The sequence below is a fragment of the Spea bombifrons genome, chromosome 2 (genome assembly GCF_027358695.1).
Source record: "Spea bombifrons isolate aSpeBom1 chromosome 2, aSpeBom1.2.pri, whole genome shotgun sequence".
NCBI lineage: Eukaryota > Metazoa > Chordata > Amphibia > Anura > Pelobatidae > Spea > Spea bombifrons.
The window spans coordinates 17,270,213-17,288,839 of NC_071088.1; the positions used below are offsets into that span (position 1 = coordinate 17,270,213).

The 18,627-nt window shown below is 40.2% G+C and overlaps 2 protein-coding genes across 2 annotated transcripts in view; one reads left to right on the forward strand and one right to left on the reverse strand.

The window, feature by feature from the left end:
- FILIP1L (filamin A interacting protein 1 like) overlaps nt 1-11,175 on the forward strand; it is a 127,170-nt gene extending 115,995 nt beyond the window's left edge. The window contains exon 7 of the mRNA XM_053456933.1: nt 10,746-11,175. Within this exon, the coding sequence (XP_053312908.1) occupies nt 10,746-10,919 (174 nt within the window). The 3' untranslated portion in view covers nt 10,920-11,175. The remainder of the gene's footprint in view (nt 1-10,745) is intronic.
- Nucleotides 1-14,993, reverse strand: part of CMSS1 (cms1 ribosomal small subunit homolog) — a 150,398-nt gene extending 135,405 nt beyond the window's left edge. Inside the window, exon 1 of the mRNA XM_053456937.1 lies at nt 14,793-14,993. Within this exon, the coding sequence (XP_053312912.1) occupies nt 14,793-14,856 (64 nt within the window). The 5' untranslated portion in view covers nt 14,857-14,993. The remainder of the gene's footprint in view (nt 1-14,792) is intronic.
- Between the last annotated feature and the right edge of the window lie 3,634 nt (nt 14,994-18,627).

The following is an 18,627-nucleotide window of genomic DNA, read 5'->3' on the forward strand; positions in this document are numbered from 1 at the left end:
ACAAACTAGATAGATAATCTTCCCAGTCCATATCTTGTATACTCTGATTTAGAGGGTCTGGAAGTGGAAAACTTTAGCAGCTATATGCGGGTGGACATTACACAAACATAAAGGTGAGTACAGCAGTGCAATTACTTATTGTAATTTATTTAGTCTCACTGTCAGTATATTAGTACCATCTTAATCAATGAAAGGGTTTAGACCAAGATCAAAAGGAACAATAGACAAAAAAAAAACACCAAATAACACCTTAAGAAATGAAAACATTTACAATGTCCATTGAATAGCATTTAAAAGTTTTTTTTTTTTTTTAAAAAAAACAGGACTTTAATAGCGGTTTGTCAGGAATAATGTTGGAATGAAACTGATTACCTTGGGCTTGTGGTATTGTGATATTCATTCCTCAGACACCAGAAGGCCTCACCTTTACACATATGTATTTTCTATGATTTAAGTTCCTCTCAAATTAAGTAACTGAAGACATTTCTGTGCATAGCTGGTTTTCCATTATCAAAACACTTTATAAGCTTGCTCCTCTATTCTCCTCATGCTCGTTCTGGTAGCTTTTGCTGATCCCTGGTTCTTCCTTGGTGTCTCGCTCGCAGTTTGGACCAACAATTGCCATTGACTTAAATGTGTTGTCCAGACTGTATTTTCTCTTGTTCTACCTTGTACTATCCGGCTGGTAAGAAGATTCTAGATGAGCATCCTGTACCTGGCCCAACGTCAGGACTCCATGCTGAAAAACCACCCATCAGCATAACGCCGATCTATATCCACCGGAAAAGACTCAAGGAAAATTTAGGATCTGATAATAAAACTCTTCACAATTTACAGGATGCACCTTACAGACCCTTTATCACTTTGTGTAGAAGTTAGAAGGCTAAAAGATAAATCAGGGAGCCCACCTGACTGAGGAGCTAGAGAGAGAGGTACACACAGACATTCATAAACCATGTCAGGATCAAAGGTTAGGAGCCAGATTTTCTGCCAATCCCTGATTATATATACATGTACAACACGACAACTGCTCAGTATCGAGGCCCAATAACAGTCAAATATTTATATTATATATATATATATATATATATATATATATATATATATATATATATATATATATATATATATATATATATATATATATATATACACCTACACAAAGTGATTTGTTTCTTTTTCTCTAGGTAGGACACTATATTAAGGACCAAGACTCTTCCTTGAGCAGTAGCCTAGGCATGTAGTGTAGGCTAAGGCTTTTCCAAACATTCTCTACATTTCCTTCTGTATATACATACTGTCAGCAGTACCGGAAACATGCGTCCACGTCAGAAACAAAAAGGATGAAACATTTTACAGGCACTGGGGATACAAAGGAATGTCCACCTGTCACCAACAGCACTAGGAAAAATATGTCAACTCAAACAAAGTTTTGGGAATGTGTAGATCAAAGAGGAAATGGAGGTTTTAAAAAGATTTCTGTATTTAACTGACAAAGGGCCTCAAATTATCACAAGGCATCAGAACAAATAACCTTTGTATTAATATATAAAGAGCTTGCTCCAATTCTGATGGTGTGTCCTTCATGCTATAGCGTGGCTGCCTCTGTTTCCTGCCATGCAGGGAGTAAGTTGGTCCAGTCTTAAACCGGACAATCAATGTGTAGAAAGCAATGAGCTTCCCAGGTTGTATTACGCGTCATTGAAAAGATCAGCTTGCCTAACAGATTTCCAAGACAAAAAAAATAAAAAAAAAACAATTCCTGGATACAAACACAACACTAAGAAGCAAACTTCACAACAAACACTTAAACCTTAAACCAAGCAGTGACAGCACTACAGAACATGAAGGCACTCTATAAATCAATAATAAAGTTAATGTTCATACTACAGTTATAAATATCCATATAGGATTAATGAGATTTGGTAAAACTTAAACACACTTCAAGACTCAGAAAGTGGCTAATAGCAACATGAGGATACTAAAGGAGCCTGCAAGAGGGGTAAACTTATCAGGAATTCTGACCCAGAGGTCTCCGCTTCTACCTCTTCATAGGAGCTGGAGGAGCTAGGTCAGGTTTGATCAGGGATTGAAAGTGTCCGTGGCAAGGTTTGTGAAGGTCTATAGAACGTCATTAAAAATTGTCCACCCGGAGCAATATTGGTGTCTACCCCCGGATCTGAGACACCATGGCCAATCATTCACATGTTATTACGTAGCATCTGGTGAGTGACAAAAGGCCAAGGTGGGTAGGAAGTGGTGTGAACACAGGTGTGATGCTGTGTAATTAATGGAAGTGGACTAATTTGCTGGAGAGCAGTGAATGCAGGAGTAACCTTTTGGTTAATAATCAGCCCACGTGTCCCACAAAGACTGTTCCGCTTGAAATTCTCATTAATCAAACTTTAAACATGAGCGATTCTTGTCCAAGATGTGCTGGAGTATTGACACATGTTAATGTTTCATTTCACAAATAAACTAAGGGCGCTTAGTAGGATGTGATCTTGGATTCATATGGAAAGTGATAGTAAGAAGTTTCTTAATTCAAGAACTTTTTTTTTCCCCTCTACTAAACGGTAAGAAAGTTCTTAGATCACGCCAACCCCACATTCCATTCCAATAACAAAAAACATGACAGTGAGTCATTAAGGACTTTTTCCCATTTTTTGAACAAAATAAATATGGAAGTAATTTTTCCTCATAACATTGCAAATGGCTCCTTAAATTCACATCAATTAGGACACAGCACGAGGGAAATCTGGCATTTATTTATGTAATTGAAGTAGATTATGCAGTTGGATGGGCGAATAAGTGGAATAACATCATCATAACAACATCTGCAATATGCCAAATATATTAACACAGGGCTCCTAGTAAAGATTATTTCTATTTCTAACAAGGTCTGAAACTACCTCCTACACTCCATGCTACATATAAATCCATGGCAGAGGAGGCTTCAGAGAGATACGGGATCTGCTTCCTCTCAGTGAGTCTCATCAGTGTCATCAGAAGCCCGAATCCCAGACAAAACAATGAGACTGTGTTAGGCTTAGCAGTAGGGCTGCAACAACTAATCGATAAAATCGATAATAATCGATAATGAAATTCGTTGGCAACGAATTTCATTATCGATTAGTTGAATCGATTATTATCGATTATAAAATGAGGGTTTTTTCAGAGCAAACGCTCTGAAAAATCCCCCTCATTATATAATCCGTTTAGTCTGACTCACCGTCTCACAGCGGCAGCTCCTACTTACTCCCCCTCCCTGTAATCACTGTGACAACTGGCCCCTCCCCTTCCTTCTCCCAGAAGGCCAGAACCACATGGCTGTGACACTCATCTAACTGTAAGTATATGTATATATATATATATATAATGTGTATGTGTGTGTGTGTATATATATATATATATATATATGTGTGTATATATGTATGTAATATATATATATATATATTTGGGCTACTGAAAGTTAGGGGAGGTGGGGGTTAATTTAGGGGCAGTTATGGTTAGTGGGGTGTTTAGGGTTAATTTAGGGGCAGTTATGGTTAATTGGGTGTTTAGGGTTAATTTAGGGGCAGTTATGTTAATAGGGTGTTTAGGGTTAATTTAGGAGCAGCTATGGTTAATGGGGTGTTTGGGGTTAATTTGAGGCAGTTGTGGTTAATGGTGTGTTTAGGGTTAATTTAGGGGATGCTGTGGTTGATGGGGTCTTTAGGGTTAATTTAGGAGATGCTGTGGTTAAGGGGGTGTTAAGGGTTAATTTAGGGGCAGTTATGGTTAATGGGGAGTTTAGGGTTAATTTAGGGGAATCTAAATCCTGGGGGCAGTGAAGTGACATATCTGGGGGTATAAGGCATATACAGTATATAAGGCATATGTGGGGAGGGCAGTGTGGCATGTCTGGGGAGGACGGAGTGGTGTATCAGGGTGTATAAGGCATATCTGGGGGTAGAGTGGCATATCTGGGGGTAGAGAAGTGGCATGTCTGGGAGGCAGGGTGGCATGTCTGGGGAGGATGGAGTGGGGTATCAGGGGATATAAGGCGTATCAGGCACAGTGGCAGATGTGAGAGGCAGCGTGGAGTGGCAGATGTGGGAGGCAGCGTGGAGTGGCAGATGTGGGAGGCAGCGTGGCATATGTGGGAGGCATTGTGGAGTGGCAGATGTGGGAGGCAGCATGGCGTGGCATATGTGGGGAGGGCAGGGTGGCATGTCTGGGGAGGATGGAGTGGTGTTTCAGGGGGTATAAGGCGTATCAGGCACAGTGGCATGTGGTGGGTAGAGTGGAGTGGCAGATGTGGGAGGCAGCGTGGAGTGGCAGATGTGGGAGGCAGCGTGGTGTGGTATATGTGGGAGGCAGCGTGGCATATGTGGGGGGCAGCGTGGCATGTCTGGGAGGCAGCGTAGCAAGCCTGGGCTCAAATGTGCATATATTGGGGGGCTGGTTGGGAAATAAAGACAAGAAATGTATTATCAAAGTTTTTTTATTCTGCTGTTTGTATTTAACATCATTTGTTTAGTAAATTATTTTAAATAAATGAAAAATTTACATTCATTTTTTTTATCCGATTAATCGATTAATCGAAAAAATAATCGGCCAACTAATCGATTATTAAAATAATCGTTAGTTGCAGCCCTACTTAGCAGTTACACACGCGTAAAAGCAGGAAACACGTGGACACGGAGGTCACTGGCAACTATTATCCACACCCACTTGTTTTCCTAATGGAAGAATTCACATTTGTGTTGCAATGCTAAAGTCTTTGTGTCACTAATAAAAAAGTACAGTAAGCCTTTAGCATTTAAGTAGGGATACATTATGTAAAAATAATTGCAGATGAGTATGGCTACCTGGGAGGTTTCCCTCGATGTCACACGTTCCCTACTAAGTCACTCCTTATTCATGTCTGGCACGGGTTCCGACTTGCCAATGTTGAATTAAGACCCATGTGTTTGAGGGTATGTTGGTGTGTGTGTGAAGGTGTGTGTCAGGGTATGTTAGTGTGCATGCTCGCTGGTCTGTGTGTCTGGTTGTGTTTGTGTGTGTTTGGTTGTGTTCCCTCCAGAGGTCAGGCTCTAAATCGGTCCCTGATCCACGCTGGTTTATGTCTGTATCCTTGTATTTGGCTACATTGTGGCTACTTGAAAATCATCACGTTAATTCATTACAATCCTGCCAATTCCCGTACGTGAGATGTTAGTTCACGGTTATCCATAACTCTGCTGACTTTACCAGACATCCATCATTGTGAATGGTGTGTACATCTGAAATGTATTCTGCAGAGTACAGTTCGAACATTGTGCTAGAGCCAACATGCAAAGCTCCATGCTCCGTAATATAGATCAGGCGCATGACTTACTACAATGGTCATATGATTTCTAAAACAGAAGCATCCGCACTGAAAAGCCCATTACTGTCCGCAGCAGTTAGACTTTCTTCTTTCTAATTTGTTAATCCCAATCATTCCACTTCTTAATGGATTGCCAGACAATTTGACGTAAAAAGGAAAAGAATACAGTGACTTTTTGTCTCTTGTGTTTCCTGATGGTTTTTTATATCTTAGCAACACATTTTCCACTAACGTTCCGTTTTAGCAAACACTAATATGCTCTAAATATTTATGCTTAATAAGGCTACAGAGAGTTTTGGGTGTATTTGATAAGTTCTGCTTACTGAAAAGAAATAAAAACAGATGTTGTTTCCTCTAATAATTTTGTAAAAAAAAAACCACACACTTTACAAGTTTTTTGCAGAAGTGGAAAATCACAAAATGGTGCATATAACCCCCTACAAATGTATATAAACATACTGTGCAAGAATACTCATTAACAGGAACGTGGCAAATGTGTGTACTAAATAAAAGCCAGCTTTATTCTATCTAGAATACAAAAATGGAGGCATACCTAAATTATTTTGAATGGATGATGGATCATATGTTTTATGACCAGAGGGTTACTCTGAAATGTGTTGGACTCCTTCACTGCTTGCCCATTCTGTGTAGTTTTAGAATATATCACAACAATACAATACTGTATAAGAACACGTCCCCTCTAGTTTCACTCTCCTCAAAACCATCCAATCACCTTGAAGGCAGGGTGGACATTTACTGGGGTCGGTGGTGGACAATTAGATGGATGCTCTATGGACCTTCACAAACCTTGCCATGGCACTGGTGTCCTTGTAAGGACACTTTGCCTATCCCTGCTTGAAGTGTCTAGAATACCACTAGTGATTTCATTCTTGTGACATCTTATTCCATGAGTGTATAATGTCAGCAGTAGTGGACATCTTTCGTTAGATGTTCCAATCCAACCCAAGTTGCTAATCTTCCGGCGTCTCCTGGAGCGGATACTACCTAATGACTTTATACAGATCTTTGGCCCATAGAATAGTAAATTACATTGTTTGTTTAGAGGTAGGATAATCATGTCAGCCAAAGTACACTAAAGTAAAGAAGACATGTACTTCTTGCTGATAATCTCACATAACCCAACAGCTGAGAATTTAACCTTTATACACACAGATGGAGAGTAATGCATAATTCTGATTCTGATTCCTTTTAAACATTGTGTTGAAATAAAACAAGGGAAAAAATGTTTGAACAGATTAGGTAAATGTGGTCTAGCAGAAACATATTTAGAACAGATATGTCCAGAATGACATTTGTTATAACAGTAGAATACGCAGAAAATTAATTTCGGGAGCAGAATGAATATAGGATTTAAAAAAAAAATGGCCCCAGCTCTCTGTAAATTAATGTTGAATGCTGGGCAGAATTCTAGTTTAGTACATCACCACGTCATTCCTCCATGTCCCTCTATGTTACAGCCCTCTGCTGATCTCCAAAGGCTTGAAGTGACATGAAGGAGATATGGCCAAGACAATGGAATCAGCTTCCAGACTTATCTGGTGCAAAACTTCAGAAACATTCAGGCCATCTAGTCCAGGGCTTGACAAATTTGTTGTGAATCTAGGCGCCAGGTAAAAAAAGTTAGGAGCCAGGATTTTTTTTAAACTAAACTAAACTAAACTCACAGCGTTTGACCTGGAAGCACCCTGGACTTTCAGGCCAGTGCTGTTTTTTTATTATTATTAAATTTATTTAATTATTTTTTTTTAACTCTTTCGATGCTGATGTTCCATTGGAGCACAGCATTGACTGATATTTAGTCCCCACAAGCTTGTGGGGAAAAATGTTAACCCCTGCAATGCCACGAATGTGTCATACACAAGTGTGGCATTGAAGGGGTTAACGCTGCACTGTCGCTCTCATGGAGCGATCAGGCAGCAGGGGGGGTGTTGTGTCAGGTCTCCACACTCATGTGGAGACCAAAGAACCTTCTCCCCTGTCCCTGAAGCTGCCTCTGGCAGCTGGGACTCAATTGCTGGTCTATAGACCAGCCATTGCAGGGAGGGGAGTATTTGATGACTGCTGTAGGCTTCCATGCCTACAGGAATCATCAAAGTGCTTGTGGGGGCTCGTTTTTGCTGTTGCTGGTCTGCCTGGGCTTCCAGGCAGACCACCAGAAGCAGAGCCCTGTACAAAACGGGAATTAACCCCTAAATGCCGCAATCGCGGCATTGAAGGGGTTAACGCTGCACTGTCGCTCTCTGGGAGCGATCAGGCAACAGAGGGGTGTTGGGTCAGGTCCCCACACTTGTGTGGGGACCCAATCAACACACAACCCCCTTCCGTGAAGCTGCCTGTGGCAGCTGAAAACACAATTGCTGGTTTTGCAGCAACCGCGTTTTCAGCCTACAGGCTCACTCCGTGGGAGTGATCTCAGGCTCGGGGGCGGGCTCGGAAGTGGCAGGAGACAGCAGCAGCAGCGCCTCCGTGTGGTTGCTCAGCCTCTTACATCCACATTTTTTTATGGATGTAAGAGGCTGACAAAACCTAGGCGCCAGGACAAAATTCTCTGTCGCCATGGCGACCTGGCGCCTGGGATTTGTCGAGCCCTGATCTAGTCCATTGTCTTATCTTACAATAGTCATGTTATTCCTCACTGTATTCACCTCTACCACATATGCTGAGTCTGTTCCATTTATCTACCACCCTCTCAGTAAAGTAAAACGCCTTTACATTACAGCTAAGCCCTAGGGATCTTCTAGTTTTAGATTATGACCTCATGTTCTGACATTTGTCCTGGTTTTAAATATATTTCTATCAGGTACTCTGATGAATTAGCATCCAACACAGTAAATCCCATGATATATTATATATATATATATATATATATATATATATATATATATATATATATATATATATATATATATATATATATATATATATATATACACACACACACACACATATATACATACACACGCAGCATTATCCTTCCATTATATTATTAGCCCATTTGTTGCCAAGCACCTGTGGACTAATGTCAGACAGCTTTGAAGGCTTCTGAAATATTAAATTCACTGCTGGAGAACGCAGTATTCTATGGAATAACAAGAAATGTCCCATATCATCAATTAATGGAATTGCATTCTTAAATTTCCCAGGGTAGAAAAAAAATCCTTTAATTGGGCTGACAGTATCCGAACAGATTGGCTCATGCTCCCAAATAAGCCTGAAGCCTGGGAAAATGACAATGCCATGGTAACGGACGCAAAACAAACCAAGCAGGGTCAATAAGTTGCTTTCTATTACGGGATACTCGCATCTCTCAGCCGAGGGGAAATTACAAGGAACTAGTGATTTATTGTAAAACTGGGGCGTACCATCAGCAGGGGGAGAGGTGGTAAGTTTCCATGTGGTGCCAATCACCGACTATAATATGCGAGCAACCACAAAGATATACATTACAGTTTGCGCCCGAAATCCGGCTTTACAGTACTGGAAAATGTTACAGCATGTGAATGTGACAGAAACCATAAATGAATTCACAACAGCTGGATCTAGTTTCACCCCGCGGAACATGTGTTTAACTTTGAAACACTTGATGTGCCATTAGGCTGATTAACAATATAAAAATGCTTTAAACCTGGCACGTGAATTGACATCTCTGCATTTAAACGTGTTTATTATGTCTGACTTGGTAACGTTAGACACGTTATAGTTCGGAAAAAGGCTCTCCATCATAACCAGATTTCAAAGGCTCAACTCATTCGATATCCCCCGAATTAAACGGGATACATAGAGAGATAGAGAGATAGATAGAGAGATAAAGTATTATTGTCCATTAGGCAGACTAGCCTTCTCCCTAGAGTATGAACAGGTTTAAACGCGTGATACAGCAGCCCCCATATACAGGAGATACATAAATAATTGACACTTAGAGACTTCAGAGCCCGAGGAAGCCTATAAAGACAAGAATGCATTTTAAAGTTCTTTGTTAGTAAACCTGTCCAAAATAAAATACGATTCACTTAACTTTGTAGAAGGAGCTTCAGCAACAACCCCCTCCCCAACCCCGGTAAGTTGCCCAATGTCTGGCACCACTGGCTGCTTCGTGCAGCCAATCAGTGGCAGGAAAATGCTTCCATTGAAATCCAGGGGAGCGCTTATCGCATACACAGGGTCCTGCGTTGATGGCTTGTGAATCCAGCGTGGGAGCTGAAGGGCTGTAGGTATATCACATGTCACGAGATGTGCTCAGCCGAACAGCTGGAGGTGGGGGAGAGGGCAAATGCATATGGGGGATATGGAGTCCCACCATCAGTCCTGATAATTATATCAGAATAGCCAACATTTCCTTAACCCTCAATTCAAAGTGTCCTTCAATGATTTATTCCCCTCTTTACACTCCACAACAGCGAGCTGCCACGGTTTACCTAAATTATAGGCAGCGAGAAGCCATCTAATGCTATACAACATACACGTTACACAGCAAACGCAAATCGGGCAAGCAAAACGCTGGCGATAAACAGATGCTTTTGGCTGTTCATTTGCAAAGTTCCACTCTACCAAAAAGTGATAGATCCAATGAGAGCTGAATTAACAGTTAATAAAATGCTGAGTGTTTTTATATAGAACACTTCTAGAATTATTCGGCGTGGAAATTACAAAAATGTGTTTTCAATGCATTCAATCTGATGGATTATATTTTGAGCGGGGCTGTGCTCTGCATGGAATCGTTCTACAATAAAACAGAAACATAGAATTTTTTTTTTGAAAATTCAACTTTATTAACCTCAAAGGGCCCAAACCTGCCTAGTAATAGTTAATCATGACAAATTTTAGCGAGTTTGTGATGTTAATGGAACTGCTTGATTCTAGCCCGCAGTCTTGATTCTAAAGCGCTTTTATAAAACTGGACATGGTCCATTCTAGCTTCTAAATGACAAATTGACCTTGATTGACACATACCCAAATAAAATATAAGCATTCAAATAAGAAACATTCAGTCCATCTTTTGCCCATTTTTCTTAAATTCAGGAAAGTTTTATGTCTATGTTTGTTATAGAACGATGCCACCTATCGTCCAGATGTCTTCACTACATGAACAAACCTGCGCCGATTTTGCAAATCTAAAAGTTGGGGTCTAATTCACCAAGGGACAGCTTGTGCGCAAATCGAAATCCCCACATCCGTTCCTAACTTTAACCATTTGTATGCGAGCAAATCAATATTACGCATGTTACCTTCTTAGCCATTTGAAACCCGCCAACTATGAACTCTGCATGCTGCGGATCAATCTTACAAATGGCCTTTAGCAGAATGTAAAATGTATGAGAATACGGGTGACTCTGGAAAACAGCAAAATTAACCAGACAATTTTTTCCCCAAGGTGTCAGAAGATGCATCATGCAGTAGCGCTCCAACACGAATTCCCAAACCAAAGGCCACCTCTGCATCAAAGCTGCCAGTTAAAAAGGCCATTGTGAATGTGGGGAAACTGGACCAAGACACGTCACACTCCGTTAAAAACGTTTCTAATCTTTACAACGGAGCAAAACGGTGATCCAGCAAGGCGAGTATGGAAGAGAAACGGAACACCACGAAAACAAAATGAAATAAGAGATTAATGGTGCTGCCCTGCAATTCCTACCCTACAAATAGCGTACACCGAGTCAGATAGATTTAGGCGACTGTGTCCCATTATTTTTATATGCTCTGTTTAGTAGGCTTTTTACGAAGGTGCTGGTTTCATTTAAAAAGTCTGTGCTTTGTATCAATTACATGTTTTTGTAGAAAATAAAATGATGTCACCTGTGTTATTTATGAGTTATTCCAATATAGCCACATTCTAATAGATCGGCATACATATACGTTCACCCTGAACCACAGTACATCAGCCAAGCTTTACACGAAAATAAACTTTTAGACACAGTTTTTAAGAGTCAGGGAGCAAAAATGACAGTTATCTTTCTTGTATTTCTCTCTACATAATGCAGAATATTTCTGGGGATATTTTAAGAGAAGCCAGACAATAGTTATGCATCATAGCTTTCACTGTACGCTTCTGCTGAGAACTACCTACGATGCTCAGCATCAAAAAAAAAAAAAAAAAACGCGGCTGGCTGGGGTCTCACACTATCACGAAGCTCCCTAGCTTTTCTTACGACACTTCTCAGTCTCCATTCCCGCAGCTCTGCTATCCCTATTGACTCTTCTTCTGTCTCAAAAGGACAGAGCCTCTACGCAACCCTCTCCATCAATTGGAGGAACGGGGAAAAGAGGATGTCCACATGGCTTTGCCATTTTGAGGACCTGCTTTCTGCGCCCCCACCAGCTGCACCCAAGGCGAGTGCCCTAGCGCTATTTCAGTGAAAAGGCATGCGTGTCATATTCACAGGGTTACACGTATCGGAATCCAAACAGAATGTAACAACTTGTGAGAGAAACAGAGCAGTCTTATAGGGGATTTCACACAAGGTTAAAAAGACAGAACAATCAGCCGTGAAAGAAAAACAATAGATAGCATCTGTTTGCGTCGATCCCATTTGTACGGTAGACTGAAGGGAACACTAAAATCAATTAACATATATATTTTACTTTGGAGCCAGTCTTTGAAGATTAAGGTTATAGAACTGAGTATCCCTGTCACGAACGCACTCTACTCCAAGCGTGGGCATGACTTGGTTCTGGTGGTAAAAGGGTTAAAATCTCTCTGCCCTAGACCGGAAATAGTGATAAAAATATCCACCCTTAATACCACTCACAATTAACAATTAACCACCCCCATGTGAATGAGACTAAAAAAACCCACGCCAAAATACTCTATCACGATTACAAATTACAATAAAATGGTCTAATCAGGTAACGCGAGTCTTTACCAGACAAAGGCAGAACTTAATAAAGGAATATTTATTATGAACAAAAAATAGTAACAGTGCATACAAAAAAGCAAATGATAAACAGATTATTTACACCAAACAGATAAAAATAAAAAGGAGAAATTACAGCAAACCTAACTACTCACTTGAATGGTCAAGTAACAGTTTTTCGGTCCATAGGGATCCGGCAAGGAAAGATGGCGACTTACTCAAAATTAGATCTTGGCCCCTAGTAAGCACAATGACCCATCTTCTCTCGTTAATTTTATACACTTTCCCAGTTCATCTCGAGTTTCCAAGCCGGCCCAGAGGTGGTATAAGCGGAGGGAAGGGGTACCATAAGTGCCCTCCCCCTTGTGTGGTGGAACCATATCAATCAAAATAACTTATTTTCATTTTATTCTCCCTCCTGCAATAATTCTTGCATTTATAAATTTCTTGTAAATCATGAAGTCCATAGATATGTCACACTTGCTACTTTCTCCCAAACGGCTTACGTTGTACAGGCCATGTTTGTATTCTTTTTGTACGGTGTGCTTTCCCCCGTTCTAGGTATGCACAAAAGGAGGTATGGTAATGAATCTATGAGTTATTATTGATATGTGTTGGATATGAAATGGTTTTCCCGACTGCTAGTGGTCACTTAGCATATCAAAGAATCCAGTATCTATGAGGGGATACAGGCATATGGTGGATCAAGTAGACATAGCTGCATCTCCACTGTAAGATTTCACACCTTGTAGAGGGCCCTTGTTGGAGCCCGAGCCTAAAAAAGACAAATTTATCTTAAGACCTTTTGGCACCTCATGCCTATACAATCAAATTAACCCCACTCATACTGAAATTGGCCATACCGTCTCTACCGGGTAGCAAGTCCATGTACGTACTACACAAGTTGGTGCGACACTGATGATATAAAGGATGCCATCTGGATGTTTCTTACTCGCTCACAGAATATATTCCCGATTTAAAAAAACCTTGAAGAACGTACAGCCGCAACGAGGTGAGCCCTACTTCAAAACCCAATCCCATCAGAAGTTCCACAAGCAACACTTACAGATTATAAATGGAAACACCAGTCTTTACACGTTTCTGTGGCAAATGCAAAATCTCAGCTTCAGATGGGGTTGGTTACGTTTTTACAGATTTCCAGAGTACAAAAAAACACAAAGAAATGCATAAGATGAACCAATTTGTGTGGACCAGCTTCACGCTCTTGTTCACAAATCTAGTCTCTGGTATAACATTTTTGATGCAAATAACAGTTGTGGAACGATTGAAAGCTTTTGTATTTGTGTAGATAAGAAAAAATGTGTATTATAGGAATACATCACCCACTGATATGGTTTACCAATGTAACTAAGTCAACCGGGTTTAGGCTAAAATCAGACCTACATGTGTAACATATACAGAGGATCAATTGCTTAGGTAACTTGTATAATAATACCGTGTAAAGAATTTTTCTTTACTTTAGCTTTGTAACTAACCGGCATTACACAAAAATCGCAAAAGGCATTCAAAGTATTCATTATGTTCAGTTAATACTGTTTTTTTTTTTAAAGTTTGTACCCCTCAGCTACTCACCCTTTAGTTTTAGAACAAACTTTCCTCCTGTATGTTGTTAAATCCCGCTATGTATTTACGTGTTTTTATTACATCTACCCCCTCTCTCTCGTCTTTCCTCCAAGCCGTACATTTTGAGGTCCCGCAGTGTTTCCCGATAATCTTTATCCTGTAAACAACTTATTTTTGTAGCCCTTCTCTGAACTCTCTCCAATATATTAATATCTTTCTGGAGATGGGGTCACCATAACTGAACACATTATTCTGACCAGAGCTCAGTAAAGCGTCAGAACCAATTCCTGCTACTGACGCCTCTCGCTATACAACTCGGCACCCTGCGACGCTTGTTCTGATGCACTATTGCATTATCTGCTTACCTTTAAGTCTTTAGAAAGTATTTCTCCCAAGTCTAATTTCACTTCTAAAAAGGTTTTATCACCTTTTGTTAACCTGGCAATTTTCTCCTCAGCCATCTTGGGCTTAGCTTTATATTTTGCACTCATCCTCCTCATTGCGAGTCCGCTCACAGCTCCTAAACGCTACCTTCTTCTCTTTCATTAGTTGTGTGCAGAGGACCGTAGCGGTTTCCTTACCAACAAGTTTAATGCAATGCTGCCTTCAGCAGAACATCTCTTAAAGAATTCCATTTCTCTTGGACAACAAAGACTCGCCTCCATACCTTTCCATTTTAGAAAAAAAGTTAACATTAACCCTTAGTTTTCCCATTCATAGCTGCCCTGTTGGTTCTTGATCATCTGGTTAGCAGCTCTAGCTACTATAACCAAGTACAACCTCCTTGCCCCTAGCTAGTGAGCATTACCACTCTTATCAAGCTCAGTCAGCCAGGGCATGATGGGATGAAGCCACACAGTTTATTTAACGCGCCCACCCATGAAATGTTATCACAGCAAACGCAAAGCAGTGCTCAGCACACGTTCGCCAGTCACTAAAACCTGACGAAGTGCACAGAAACTTGTTTCAACTCTTTACGGTACCTGCATTTTCTTGTTCCTCCCCAGCTGGCTCCTCCCACCACTCGTCTCCCAGGTCATCAGCCATGTTGAAAGTCCAAAGCTCTCCTAACAGAACCAGCTAGATGTTCTGTAATAAACAAGATGCGTTCAAATCAGGAGCCACATGTAGGGGCGGGGACAATACTCCAAGCCTCGTTCTGACATGACAACTAGACTCACGCTCGTCACTGATTGGATGATGTGGGTAAGATTCAAATCAAACTTTATAGACACAGTACATTACGGACATCTACGATGGTTGGTTCTGTTGTATAAGGGTTTTTATTTTGACGTGCATATTATCGCAGAGAATTAAATGCCTTTTAACAATGATACACTAATGAAGAATAATTATAATTACCAGCCATATACGGAGGAGGGGATATTGTATAATTATTAACCAATATAGAGCAAAGCAGCTAGTCTTCACAATAAAGGACCCCCCCCAAGAAATAGGGAAACCTATAAAAGCAAAAATAAACTCAAAAGACAGCGCTAGGATCAGTATAAAAACGAATATTTTAATAAATACAAAGAAAAAAGCATACATATATAGCACAATACAGAAATACCAATAAATTCTATAAAATATCAAAAAGTAAAATACTCAGACAATATATATATATATATATATATATATATATATATATATATATAATCCAAATATATGTAAAAAATAAAAAAATAATTCCTTCAATCCCAACTAAGGATAATACGTAGAAGGGAAATACTATTAGATGGGGTCAGGGTAATTACGCTTCATGAAAACTTGTTTAAAAAAAAGACACCGTATATTAACTGTTTTAGATGATAAAAGGATACAGAATAATATTATTAATCGGCTCCTCAGCAGCCCAGTATCTGGTCTCCAAGCTGTAAGGGAGAAAAATAGCACACTCAATAATTTACACTCAATGTATTGAACATAAGCCATTACACACACATTTTGTATACGTACAGCACATATATCTTTGATGGGTTAGCTGACAGCATTCTAATGATCTCTATATGTAACATCATCTCTCCAGAACCTTAATGTGGCTATAGTAGTATAGGATGTGCATGTAGTGCAGATAGCGGATGCGGAGTATTTCTGTCCATGTGTGTTAGATATTTGTTAATGTAATTGTGAACCTTATTTTGAAGCAGAAGTTGAATAGTTAATTCTACAGTAGCAACCTTCCTTGAGGAAAAATGCAAAAGGACAATGAAAAGCAAAGCCTTATGCATCCAGTAAGGGGACAGTTCCAGTGCTTTACCACAAGATGGCGATGCAGAAATAAAAACAGCAAATGTGGTAAAGATGATACCTTTCTTGGCTAGAAGATGCATAATAGAGTGTAAGCTTTCGAGACTATCCAGGTCTTTTCCTTAGGCACATTACGCATTTGAAGCAGAAATTGCACATTTATACAGCAACATACGGATGCAGATTTGAGACTACATTAGCATACGGAAGTTCAAATGTATGATTTCCAATGTCTCAAGCAGTCTCTTTTGGAGTTATATTCCCACCGAATATCATTCAAAAAACACCCATCTATGGCATAAATATTGGGAATTATGCCATACTTACAGTGTATTGCTTAACCTGCCACTGCAAGAAAGGCTGAGCTGGCCCTGTATAATGTATAATTTAAATGGTAAGGAGACTAAAGAGATCTCACTGATTTAACTACCCATGGCACAGGGTCAGCCAAGCTCTTCCTGCACTAGAAGCTCACCGGGGTTGGACCTTCATAATGTATAGTGAAACGAGAGAGTTGAAACTACAACACACCCTTAAAAAAAAAAAAAAAAACATAATACCTCTAACAGCATTTCCATGGTGGCAAAGTCCATATTATTGTGACATTTTTTAGAAGCTTCAAATTATTAATGACTAACTGATCTTATCGTAACCCCGAGGCTGATGCTCAAGTGGGATTCCGTTGACTAAGCTGGGCTAATCATAATTAGCCTGAGTGGCTGATAATAAACCAACATGTTGAAAATGGCTGTGACAACGTGTGACTTTTTAGAAGGGGCATAGAGTATAGAAGCAAGAGAGTAAAGATAGAAGAAAGAAGATGAGTACAGGCGCTGTATTTGAACAGACTAATTCCACAACTTCACAGCCAGTCAGGGGTTAATACTTACATTTTTAAGGGATGTATTCAAGATTGTAAGATTGCGAGCCGGGCTCTCTCCACCTAATGTTATCGGTTTGCCTGTCAATTCTCGTCTTATCATACCCCTTGAATATATGTATTGTATGAAGCGCTGTGTAAATGGTTAGCGCTATATAAATAAAAGATAATAATAACAGAACATCGCATGGCCTCCTAATTTACGGTATTATTATCTCTTAAAATACTAAGCAGCACATCACTGAGGAAGTTTCGGATTAATATTAGCAGATGAGTTTCAACGCACTACAGGGCTAACACTGACGAGAATAAAATCAGAGTGAACGATGCATTGTATAGAGCCAGCTCTCCCTTTCTTCCCTCTTATACATCATGAGTTATAAAGCTACGTTCCTATTACCCCGCCTCACACACCTGTTCCTCTGATTGGGGTCATTGTGGAGTCTGACAAATGGAAGATTTTAATAATATCATGTAACATTTAATTACCAGCCGTGCAGTAACAGTAACCGCTGCTACTTCATGCGCAGAATGCTGGCTGGCTCCCCTTAAAGTTATATAATATTATATATATCCCCTGTGGCTGTTTATTGACGTCAGGGTTGCTATATTGGTGCTTCTCTGCATTGCGGGGCGCATCGCCCCCGCGTATATTTACCGCCATCAGCAAGCGCTTAGGGGTTTTTGAAGACCCCTGTGGGCATGTGTGGAAAAGAGCACCTTTTTCCTTAACCCCTTGACTGCTAACGACGGCATGGTGCCGTCGCTAGCAGTCCCAGTCAGGTGCTAACGACGGCACCATGCCGTCGCTAGCACTCTCCTACCTTGATGGGGGTCTGTGGACCCCCATCACCACCTACCCCGGCGATCTGCCCCTCATTTCGAAGGGCATCACTGGGACCACCCGATCCGGCCGGTGACGTCGCGCGTAATGACGCGATGACGTCACCGCGCAACTTTATTGAAAACTGACAATTGTCAGTTTTCACGGTATGGGGGCATGCTGCTTAGATGCCTGTATCTCAGGCATCTGAGCAGCTACAGACCCCCAACATATACCGTTGGAAAGGTAATCGCCTCACCTTTCCAACGGTATAATGCTTGTAAAAAAAGAATAAAAAATATTATGTTAAAAAAATAAAAATGTACAAAAAAAGTAAAAAAAATGATTTGGGGGTCTCTAAAGGCAGATAAATAAAGATCAAAATTGCCTAGAGACCCCCAAATTAAATTATCTAAACATAAACTGGTTTAACTTTAAAAAAAAACAAAACAGTTTAAGTATTCTAGCTAAATGATCACTGTGGTAGCCAATGTTACCACAGTGATCATACAGCTATAAAAAGTCACATTCCCTTTTTAAAAATGGCCGATACTAAATTTTAACCCCATGATCCCTTTGATCATGGGGTTAAACTTAGCCAATGGTAGAGGAAGGCAATTTTCAAAAATCAGCCGTATAGCCTGTAGTACATAAGTTAACCATGTCATCCCTGGAGCCCCTTGCATTTTTACTGCAAAACTTATTTTTGCTGTAAAAGTGATTTTTTTCTCCCTTTACGATCATCTCTTTGGGATTGTTAGGGGAAAGAATGGTGTGTGCTTCTGCGAGTGAATGTATGGAAAGTATGGTGTGTGCTTCTGCGAGTGAATGGAGATATGAAAAGCGTGTGAATGGTCAGTAATTA